Raw genomic sequence first — 12,696 nt, forward strand, 5'->3', positions numbered from 1 at the left:
AGGACATATTAAAAACACCAGATATTAGAAAACACTAGAAGTAGAAAACACTCGGACGTATTAGAAAACATTAGAAAACACTAGGTTATATTTGAAAACACTAGATTATATTAGAAAACACAAGGTCATTAGAAAACACTAGGCCATATTACACAACACTGGGAGGTACAATGCACTTTTGAAAGCACCCGTACCAAGGTTCCTCCTCTTCCAAACCAATCAATCTTTCACTTTGGAGCAGGTTGTGTGCCTATCCGGGGCTGCTACAACACTCTGCAGGGCGCCTCTCAATCTCTTGCAGCATTCTACAGAGTCCTGGAGCATCATTCTTCAACTAGCTGGGCACAGAGCCTAGATGTGGACTTCTTGTTATCTGTCTCTCCCATGTACAGTGCTGTGAACCCTTTCACAGCATGCTGAATCATAGTGAATGATATCACAGCATTCACGACTTTGTACACAATTTGAAGAGCAATGTATAACATTCAAGAGCAGCCCATAAGAATCTAAGAGCTTCCTGGAGCACTTTAGAGCAATACGGATTTTTATAGAGCACTTTTGAGCATCTTGGAGCTTTTTAAAATGTCTTGAATTATTTTGAAATATGGATTATATTAAAATATCCTGCAGCAATCAAAGTGTCATATTAGAGCATACTGGAACATTGTAAAGCATCCTGGAGCATCTTAGAGCATCCTGGATAATTTCAGAACATTCTGGAGCATCTTACAACATCTTGGAGTATCTCACAGCATCTAGGATCATCTCAGAGCATCCTGGGTAATTTCAGAGCATCCTGGATCATCTTAGAGCATCCTGGGGTGGTGGTTCAGGATGAGGATGGACGGAGGAGAGGATATCACCAGCTTGGCTGAGCGTCGCCGGGCTGGGCGCAACGGCCTTAGCATGGCCTATCCCGGGGGTCCTCAGGCCTATCCCGGCGGCCCTCAGCACTATCCCACCGAACTCACTCTCCGCATCGACAACTTCACCTCAGGGAACGACGCACCTCTCTCGCCCACAACAACCACCACACCAAGAGTAAGTACCATCCACTAGTCCTGAGTCCTATTCCACAACCACCGTACGATTATTCCTATTCCTTATTACCGTTCAAGGGTCACAGTCCATCCCTGGTCCCTCTGCCACCGTCCCAAAGGTATTAAAAATACCCTGTTATCTCTATTCCTTACTCCTGTTCTAATTCCCTGTTTCTTACCCCTGTTCTTCAGCCTTCATACCAAGGGTAACCATCATCTCCTGTTATCCTTGTTCCTTCTGGATCCTCTCTTGTCTTCTGCAGAAAGTAATAGTTTTAACAATGTTAGCTGCACGTTTCGTAATGTCGACGAGAGTGAAGATACACGTTGAAAAAACGACCTTTTTGTTGCTGGGACTACGTTTCGCCCAAGTCACACCCGCTGTGGTTTGATCAAGTTCTAACAGATAGGAACAAATTTGACTTTTCTCTTCAATCACAGATGTTTCTTTTCAATCACGTATAATAGAAATTTTTTAGAAAGGACTTAAGTATAAATGAGTTCTTGCTAATTGACCAATTTTACCTATTCGTCACGACATATATATATATATATATATATATATATATATATATATATATATATATATATATATATATATATATATATATATATATATATATATATATATATATATATATATATATATATATATATATATATATATATATATATATATATATATATATATATATATATATATATATATATATGTCGTGCCGAATCGGTAAAATTGGTCAATAATATATATATATATATATATATATATATATATATATATATACAATGAAATATATGAAATATTCAGGGAATCCCAGCCGGAGTGTATAAGTTGCAAGAGTGGGACTTGCTACACCAGAAATGCTGATGGTAGTACGTCATAACTGTCACAATCAACGTTTCTCTGTCACTATTAGTAAATTAAAAGTCCTGGAGGACTGACGTCTCACACGTCAGTCACTGACGTCATCACTAACGTAATGGCATGTTAGATATCACGGCCCTGATGTTAGTAGGTGCAGACAACCTTCACCTTGATGTTTCTCTCATAACGACAGACTTCACCATGATGTTTCACGTATGAGAAGAGCTTTCACCAGTCCTTGAGCTGAATGACCCACACGGGTTTAACGCTGCATGTACATTTACATACACTCCATAAACCCAGGGGTAACTCCCAATGAACGACTGTCTACGAATAAGCAGCGGTCTGGCGTATGGCAGGACCAGCGCTGCTACCATTCACCCACAGAGTTTACAACAGGATGAATTTACAACCTCATCCAGGCTGTCTCTTGAGAACTATCTACTTCTGTGACACGTTGATGAGGAACACAGATGTGCAACACTAGGAATCTTTATTGACGAAACGTTTCGTCAGCGTTGAAGACCATCATCAGTCGACTACAGAGATGTTTTACTCTCCTGGAGACACCAGGACGAAGTAGGCTAGAAGGGCAAGTAGTTCGATGCAATGAGTATATTAAACTTGGTGCAACATGATCAGTATATCAACCTAAAGTTGAAGTATGAGGCCCGAGTCTTATTTACTGGAAAGTGAGGTGTAGCAGCCTGAAGGTGAAGTCACAGGTGAGTTGATCCACTAGTGCCAAGTAGGTCATGATAAACATATGTTAGAAAGAGTGTAATTCATCTCTGTATCCTACTGAAGAAGCCTGCAGGGCAGGCGAAACGTTTCGTCAGTAAAGAGTGCTGGCATTGCACATGTATTCTACTTCTCAACTTGTCGGAATTGTATATAATATGATATTTCTGTGACTTGGTTGTATCAGCGGCACCAACCTTACTGTCTCTTCCCACAGTTCATTACGACTTACGTTGAATTCATTACGACTTACTTCGACTTCATTACGCTTATCTTTACTTAATTACGACTTATCTTGGACTATGTGACTTTGAGGGGTCTGAGAACAGATGTACCAGGAAAGCTTCTGTGGCTGTGGTATAAGACAGCAGGGGTCAGTTGGTGTTGCTGATACAACTATGTTACAGAAGTGATGGCTGCTGTAAAATCGTATTGTAAGCTCTGTGTTGAGTGGTAGCAGCAGTGGACCTACTCTATTCATGGGCAACGGTTTGAGTCACTGCCCATTATTCTGTTGATATTCATATACATATGAACTTCGAATATGAAATGGCTGCTTGTAACAAACCACCAAAACTTTTTCGGAGATTCGAACTGGGGTTTGTGAAAACGATACTTTACATGCACATGTAATATGAATACAGAGACTATGGAGCCTTATCACCCACTGTGGGCAAAAACGTGAGTTTCACATTCCTACAAAAACTCAGGAAGACATGCAGAAGCTATGTAGGACCACGTGACGTCACCACTAGGAAGGAAGTGTCGTTGTTTACATCATCCATCAGCTCATGAGAGACACTGTTTACTCTCTATCTCCGTCTTTCTCTGTCCCTCTACGGGTATCATCCATCCACCATCTTGCACACACCATTAATTACATACCAACCACCGTGACCTACAATGATAGCAGCCACTGGGAGGAAGAAGAGCGGCAGCTGTGACCTAAGTGACACGTCAAGCTAGGCAAGGCGGCCGTCACTCTGGTTAATTAAGATTGACAGACATTGATACAGTGTTAGCAGTAGCAGAATTATTATTATTATTATTATTATTATTATTATTATTATTATTATTATTATTATTATTATTATTATTATTATTATTATTAGCAGCAGCAGTAGCAGCAGCAGCAGCAGCAGCAGCAGCAGCAGCAGCAGCAGCAGCAGCAGCAGCAGCAGCAGCAGCAGCAGCAGTAGCAGTAGCAGTAGCAGTAGTAGTAGCAGTAGTAGTAGTAGTAGTGGTAATAGTATTTTATCTTGATGCTGGTGAGGGAATCTTGAACCAGGGAACTGGATTCATCCTCCTCATCAGTGAGTCGAATCTGAAGGTCACAGGTGCTAATTGACCCCTACTGGTTTTATTGCTCTCCCCTGGTTAAAATAAATATCTAATGGCTGATTGTGGGGGGGGGGGTGACGGGGGACGGGCGGGGGGGGGAGTGCGAGGCTGTGTACCTGCAAATTTTGCTGGAGTCTCTGAAATAGCTGTAGAATGCTTCTCTTGGTCGGCTTTAAACTTTTAGTGTTTTGACAAAAACACTTAGTTTTAATTTAGGTTGTGTAAATGTTAATGTGCCAATGGATAAATAAAGTGTAATGAACCATTGACAATGCTCAGTAATAACCCACATGGAGACAGAAACTCGAAAGATTAATCGATCTGTATATTTCGATCCCCTTCTGGGATCCTCTTCAGCAGATACATAAGTGAAAGGAAAACACAAATATATAGGAAAGGTCACACCTCACCCCCTTACAAGAGAGTGGCACGTGGGAGGACGTCCAGTAATGTGTGGGAGAGAAGACAGAACCTGACATGACGTCTGGGTTCCACTGTCGCTGTGAGATGTTGAAATTGGAAGTGGTGGCTGTGAGTAGCTATGAGGGTTAACGCTCCCCACTTTCAACATCTCACAGGGACAATGGAAAGCAGACGTCATTTCAAAATTCGTACAAAAGACGTACATACCAGCGCCCAACCTAATACAGAGTGTCAACACTAGATCATGAATCACAAAGCACAAAGGAACGTCCTACTTAAATTTTTAACTTCACTTCAGGATATGTCTTCTCGTCCATCCATTGCTAGACACGTCCCCCCACGTGACACTTCCTTGTACGAGGTGAAGTACAACCTTCTCTATGTATTTATGTTCTCCTTTTACTTATTTACCTGCTGAAGAGGATCCCAGAAAGGAGATCGAAATATACAATTCAATTATCCTTCTGAGTTTCTTTCCTCATGTGAGTTATTACTGAGCATTACTGTGCCAGTTTTATTAATCAAATTGTTTTCTGTAAAATAACGGAAATGTTTCTTCTGGGCAGCAACGTCACAATGTTTCACCTTATTCAGTTATAATGGTTATATCTTCTTAATGTACTATTATGCTCACATAACATCTACGTCCCCTCAAGACCACTGCAAAAAATTATATTATGTATACAAAGCTTAAATTATTGACATCCATAATTACATAAACATTAAACACTACTCAGTCTTACACAGAGACAATTTTGGACTGATTTTGGCCTGTGTTGCTCTTTAATTTCCTTACATAAATAACCCGCACATAGGAGACACGAGCCTAACACCACGTCACGGTATTGTGCATTTTTTTCTTAACTGCCTTATTTTTTTAACAAAAGCTGGAAAAATTGAAATACTGTTTTTCACGCAATAATATCCAAGCGTGACATCCAGTTTTCTTCACCAATCAGCGTTTATAACTCGATAATGAAACTTGTGAGCGGCCTCATACTTAACGTGCTGGTGTACTTTAGGATATCAGTCTCTCTGAGATAACAAAAGAATTCCTCTTCAGTTTCGCTTCAAAGCTGGTAGGCTTTAAATTAGTTTCGGGCAGTGTATATCGTAATTTGCCATTTTTTGAAAAAAAAAAAGATATTAGTTTCCATGTGATAATATGTGAATACCTCTTCAAATCTTCAGTGTTAATATTTAACTTATTGCCCACTCGGCACTACTCCTTTCCCATGCACTGACGTACAATGGGCTGGGGTTATGCTGTACGGGGATACCTCTGATAGATCGTGCAGTAAACAAAACACACCCATTGTTAATAGTTGTAGTAATTTTTTATAAAAGTAATAATAGCAATAGCAGCAGTAGTAGTATACTAGTAGTGCTAATAATATCAATAATAGTAGTCATAATACTAGTGATAATACTAGACTAATAACAGTACTGAAACAATAATGATGAATATTATAATTATAATAAAAACGATGATTACCATGATAATGATGACGATGGTGATTAGATAATCATATATATATATATATATATATATATATATATATATATATATATATATATATATATATATATATATATATATATATATATATGTCGTGCCGAATAGGCAGAACTTGCCATCTTGGCTTAAATAGCAACGCTCATCTTGCCATATAGGACAAGTGAAAATTTGTGTATGCAATAATTTCGCCAAAATCATTCTGAACCTAACGAAAAAAAATATATTTCACTGTGTTAGTTTAGTATTAAATTACTGTAAATAAATCTAAAATATATTTAGTTGGGTTAGGCTAAAATAAATTGTTTTTGTTATAATAAGGTTAGGTAAGTTTTCTAAGATTCTTTTGGTGCAAAATTAAATTTTTTTTACAATAACATTAATGAAAAAAATATATCTTTAAACGTATAAGAGAAAATTTTAGAATGGACTTAATTTTAAATGAGTTCTTGCTGATTGACCAGTTTTACGTATTCGGCACGACATATATATATATATATATATATATATATATATATATATATATATATATATATATATATATATATATATGTATATATATATATATGCATGCATGCATGCAAGACAAGCCACAGGGGGTGAAATCTTCAGCTTAAGTATTCTGACACTTCTCAGCTCGTCATCAGGAGTTGTGAAATGTTGCAAGGGCAGCAACAGGAGAAATAAGGTGAAGCCGCCCAAATAATTGTACCCAACAGTGTCTGCACTCTGAAGGAGGGGTGTTAATGTTGCAGTTTTATAACTGCAGTATAAGCGTGCCTCTGTCAAGACAGTGATGGAGTAAATGATGATGAAAGTTTTTCTTTTTTGGGCCACTGCCTTGGTGGGAGACGGCCGATGTGTTTATAAAAATATGGAAACAAACATAATTGAGTCCTCTCTCCTGAAACATGATAGAAATACCGCATATAACTCAAATTATGGGCTATACAAACTCGACAGTTATTTAGTGGAGTCTATTGTGCACAGCCTTAAACAACAATGTTATACAAAAGCCCAGGATTGCTTATTATGCCAGGGAGGCCTCGTGATGTTCCGGTTATGTTCAACCAGAGTCTGCAAACTGAACATCATGGTACGCCCGTCCTGAACGTCGATAAAATATATAATATCCTGTCAAGTCCGTCGCGAACGTCGATATATAACATGTTAGGTCTGCCGTGACCGTCGACATAATGTATAACTCACCCAGCTACTACTGCATACAGGTATCGTAAAGTTACAGGTACTCTAGGTGGTGTGTTGCAATCACAGACTGCAACCTGAGTAATAGAACATCAGTAGTAAGGAAGTAGGCATGGGGGGGGAGGGGGGTTCATTTCGATATGGTTGCGCATGTGTGATTATCCTAGGGTAGGCCAAAAAGAGGCAGAGTGACCTACTGAGGTCCTAACCCATCTAGGCAGAGGTGTACAAGGTACACAGTGTTGATTACAACATGGTGATTGCAACCAGTTTAGTGGCTTACTGAATTGGGCTGTTAGTAATACGATAATGATTATAGTGGCGTTACAAAGAAAAATTCAGAAATTGCTTAGTTATTATAAGAACGAAACCTGAACAGGAGAGATCATACAGGCAGATTAATTGACACTAAGATTATTTCGTGAATATTCTAGAAGGTTCTGGGACAGCGGGTATTACCTATTGACAAAATGAGGACATTTATTCCTTCTGTTTCATTAGTTAGAAGGTTGTACACAATAGCTACGGTCTGTATGTGGATGATCCACTACTGCAATGTAACTTCCTGTGTCACTTGACCTGTTCCCAGAGGTTAGCAGCTAAGGGCTGCTAACCTCTGGGAACTAGTTACTCTACTTCATGTTATCTGCAAACTGCCTACCCCACCCGACCCACATATACGGTGGGGTGTGGGGGGACAGGTGTATGGTTGGCATTCAGCCGGACCTCCCTCATTCAGAGAGATATACTGACAGGTGTCAAACACACTACCATACTTTGAAAAACGTCACATCATTTCTCCTGTTGCTGCCCCTGCAACATTGCACAACTCCTGATGACGCACTGAGACGTGTGAAAGTACTTGAGCTTAAGATTTCCATCCTCCGTGGCTTGTCTTGCATTGTTAACATCACATGTCTGACATTGTTGTGCATACACACACACACACACACACTGGACTGGACTTAGTATTCACCTTGAGTAGTGCAGATATTGAGGACATCACATATGAAAGACCCCTTGGGGCCAGGGATCATGTGGTTTTAAGCTTCGAATACACAGTAGAGCTACAAGTGGAGGGGGAAGCAGGAAGGCCAGGACGAATGAAGCCAAACTACAAGAAAGGGGACTACACGGGAATGAGGAACTTCCTGAACGGGGTTCAGTGGGACAGAGAACTGGCAGGGAAGCCAGTTAATGAGACGATGGAATATGTAGCAACAATGTGCAAGGAGGCTCAGGAGAGGTTTGTACCCAAGGGTAACAGGTATAACGAAAAAGCCAGGATGAGCTCATGGTTCACCCAAAGGTGCAGGGAGGCAAAAACCAAGTGCTAGGGAATGGAAGAAATATAGAAGGCAAAGGACCCAGGAGAATAAGGAGAGCAGTCGTAGAGCCAGAAATGAATATGCACGGATAAGAAGGGAGGCCCAACGACAATATGAAAACTACATAGCAGCGAAAGCCAAATCTGATCCGAAACTGTTATACAGCCACATCAGAAGGAAAATAACAGTCAAGGGCCAGGTAATCAGGCTAAGGAAGGAAGGAGGAGAGACAACAAGAAATGACCGTGAAGTATGTAAGGAACTCAACAAGAGATTCAAAGAAGTGTTCACAGAGGAGACAGAAGGGGCTCCAGAAAGACGGTGAGGTGGGGCACACCACCAAGTGCTGGACACAGTGCACACAACCGAGGAAGAAGTGAAGAGGCTTCTGGGTGAGCTAGATACCTCAAAGCAATGGGGCCAGATAACATCTCCCCATGGGTCCTGAGAGAGGGAGCAGAGGCGCTATGTGTACCCCTAACAACAATATTCAATACATTTATCGTAACAGGGAGATTGCCTGAAGCATGGAAGACAGCAAATGTAGTCCCAATCTTTAAAAAAGGAGACAGACATGAAGCACTAAACTACAGACCAGTGTCACTGACATGTATAGTATGCAAAATCATGGAGAAGATTATCAGGAGAAGAGTGGTGGAACACCTAGAAAGGAATGATCTCATCAACAGCAGCCAACATGGTTTCAGGGACGGGAAATTCTGTGTCACAAACTTACTGGAGTTCTATGACATGGTGACAGCAGTAAGACAAGAGAGATAGGGGTGAGTGGATTGCATATTCTTGGACTGCAAGAAGGCGTTTGACACAGTTCCACACAAGAGATTAGTGCAAAAACTGGAGGACCAAGCAGGGATAACAGTAAAGGCACTACAATGGATCAAGGAATACTTGTCAGGAAGACAGCAGCGAGTCATGGTACGTAGCGAGGTGTCAGAGTGGGCACCAGTGACCAGCGGGGTCCCCCAGGGGTCAGTCCTAGGACCGGTCCTGTTTCTGGTATTTGTGAACAACATGACGGAAGGAATAGACTCCGAAGTGTCCCTGTTTGCAGATGACGTGAAGTTGATGAGAAGAATTCACTCGATCGAAGACCAGGCAGAACTACAAAGGGATCTGGACAGGCTGCAGACCTGGTCCAGCAATTGGCTCCTGGAGTTCAATCCCACCAAGTGCAAAGTCATGAAGATTGGGGAAGGGCAAAGAAGACCGCAGACGGAGTACAGTCTAGGGCGCCAGATACTACAACCCTCACTCAAGGAAAAAGATCTTGGGGTGAGTATAACACCAGGCACATCTCCTGAAGCGCACATCAACCAAATAACGGCTGCAGCATATGGGCGCCTAGCAAACCTCAGACCGACATTCCGACATCTTAATAAGGAATAGTTCAGGACTCTGTACACCGTGTACGTTAGGCCCATACTGGAGTATGCGGCACCAGTTTGGAACCCACACCTAGCCAAGCACGTAAAGAAACTAGAGAAAGTGCAAAGGTTTGCAACAAGACTAGTCCCAGAGCTAAGAGGTATGTCCTACGAGAAGAGGTTAAGGGAAATCAACCTGACGACATTGGAGGACAGGAGAGATAGGGGAGACATGATAACGACATACAAAATACTGAGAGGAATTGACAAGGTGGACAAAGACAGGATGTTAAAGAGATTGGACACAGTAACAAGGGGACACAGTTGGAAGTTAAAGACACAGATGAATCACAGGGATGTTAGGAAGTATTTCTTCAGCCACAGAGTAGTCAGGAAGTGGAATAGTTTGGGGAGCGATGTAGTGGAGGCAGGATCCATACATAGCTTTAAGCAGAGGTATGATAAAGCTCACGGTTCAGGGAGAGTGACCTAGTAGCGACCAGTGAAGAGGCGGGGCCAGGAGCTTGGACTCGACCCCTGCAACCTCAACTAGGTGAGTACAACTAGGTGAGTGCACAGACACACTCACAAGAAGAGGTATGATAAAGCTCATGGAGCAGGGAGAGTTACCTAGTAGCGACAAGCGAAGAGGAGGTGCCAGGAGCTGTGAATCGACCCCTACAACCACAACTAGGCGAGTACACACACACACACATATACACACACATCAACACCTTCAATAACCACGTGAACGTTTTACTTTAAATATTATGGCTTGAGGACAAGGTCAGTGCTTGAAATTATCTAAAACATCACAAGCAGTGTTACCACATATCACACTCAAGCAGTGTTACCACATATCACACTCAAGCAGTGTTACCACATACCACACTCAAGCAGTGTTACCACATATCACACTCAAGCAGTGTTACCACATATCACATTCAAGCAGTGTTACCACATATCACACTCAAGCAGTGTTACCACATACCACACTCAAGCAGTGTTACCACATATCACACTCAAGCAGTGTTACCACATATCACACTCAAGCAGTGTTACCACATACCACACTCAAGCAGTGTTACCACATATCACACTCAAGCAGTGTTACCACATATCACACTCAAGCAGTGTTACCACATATCACACTCAAGCAGTGTTACCACATATCACACTCAAGCAGTGTTACCACATATCACACTCAAGCAGTGTTACCACATATCACATTCAAGCAGTGTTACCACATATCACACTCAAGCAGTGTTACCACATACCACACTCAAGCAGTGTTACCACATATCACACTCAAGCAGTGTTACCACATATCACACTCAAGCAGTGTTACCACATATCACACTCAAGCAGTGTTACCACATACCACACTCAAGCAGTGTTACCACATATCACACTCAAGCAGTGTTACCACATATCACACTCAAGCAGTGTTACCACATATCACACTCAAGCAGTGTTACCACACATCACACTCAAGCAGTGTTACCACATATCACACTCAAGCAGTGTTACCACACATCACACTCAAGCAGTGTTACCACATATCACACTCAAGCAGTGTTACCACATATCACACTCAAGCAGTGTTACCACATATCACACTCAAGCAGTGTTACCACATATCACACTCAAGCAGTGTTACCACATATCACACTCAAGCAGTGTTACCACACATCACACTCAAGCAGTGTTACCACATATCACACTCAAGCAGTGTTACCACATATCACACTCAAGCAGTGTTACCACACATCACACTCAAGCAGTGTTACCAGACATCACACTCAAGCAGTGTTACCACACATCACACTCAAGCAGTGTTACCAGACATCACACTCAAGTAGTGTTACCACACATCACACTCAAGCAGTGTTACCAGACATCACACTCAAGTAGTGTTACTACACATCACACTCAAGCAGTGCTACCAGTCATCACACTCAAGCAGTGTTACCAGACATTACACTCAAGCAGTGTTACCAGACATCACACTCAAGCAGTGTTACCAGATATCACCCTCAAGCAGTGTTACCAGACGTCACCCTCAAGCAGTGTTACTTGATATCACATCTCAAGCAGTGTTACCTGACATCACGTGTGTGCAATGATCACCTTGCTGTGTCAACACTGTGTTGAGAGGCGAGTAGTGAGGCAGCGACCTCGGCCACCAGCCAGGACACTCAGGATATCCCCTCCGGTACACTGACACATCGTAGTGTCACAACACTGACCTAGTTTACATTCTGTCAAGAGAGATTAGTAAGTTTTTTTAGGTACAGGTACACATGAATACGGTTACATATATTATCATACATAGCAGCATATGTGTAGCTTACCCAGGATAACCCGAGAAAGTCATACGAAGTGACATTTCAGTTGGGGTCCTGATAGTCGACCAGTGTGATAACCGTCCCTTCCTTCCTTTATCTAACCTTCCCTTCCATCCACCACAACCCTTCCTTCCTTTATCTAACCTTCCCTTCCATCCACCACAACCCTTCCTTCCTTTATCTAACCTTCCCTTCCATCCACCACAACCCTTCCTTCCTTTATCTAACCTTCCCTTCCATCCACCACAACCCTTCCTTCCTTTATCTAACCTTCCCTTCCATCCACCACAACCCTTCCTCCATTTATCTAACCTTCCCTTCCATCCACCACAACCCTTCCTTCCTTTATCAAACCTTCCCTTCCATCCACCACAACCCTTCCTTCCTTTATCTAACCTTCCCTTCCATCCACCACAACCCTTCCTTCCTTTATCTAACCTTCCCTTCCATCCACCACAACCCTTCCTTCCTTTATCTAACCTTCCCTTCCATCCACCACAACC

At 41.8% G+C, this 12,696-nt stretch overlaps 1 protein-coding gene across 2 annotated transcripts in view; it reads left to right on the forward strand.

Moving 5' to 3' along the window:
- The first annotated feature begins 691 nt into the window (after positions 1 to 691).
- LOC128684744 (uncharacterized) overlaps positions 692 to 12,696 on the forward strand; it is an 81,711-nt gene continuing 69,706 nt past the window's right edge. For both annotated transcript variants that reach the window (XM_070104171.1, XM_070104177.1), the window contains exon 1: positions 692 to 1,041. In XM_070104171.1, the coding sequence (XP_069960272.1) occupies positions 835 to 1,041 (207 nt within the window). In that variant the 5' untranslated portion in view covers positions 692 to 834. The remainder of the gene's footprint in view (positions 1,042 to 12,696) is intronic.

Source organism: Cherax quadricarinatus, chromosome 5 (genome assembly GCF_038502225.1).
Source record: "Cherax quadricarinatus isolate ZL_2023a chromosome 5, ASM3850222v1, whole genome shotgun sequence".
Lineage (NCBI taxonomy): Eukaryota > Metazoa > Arthropoda > Malacostraca > Decapoda > Parastacidae > Cherax > Cherax quadricarinatus.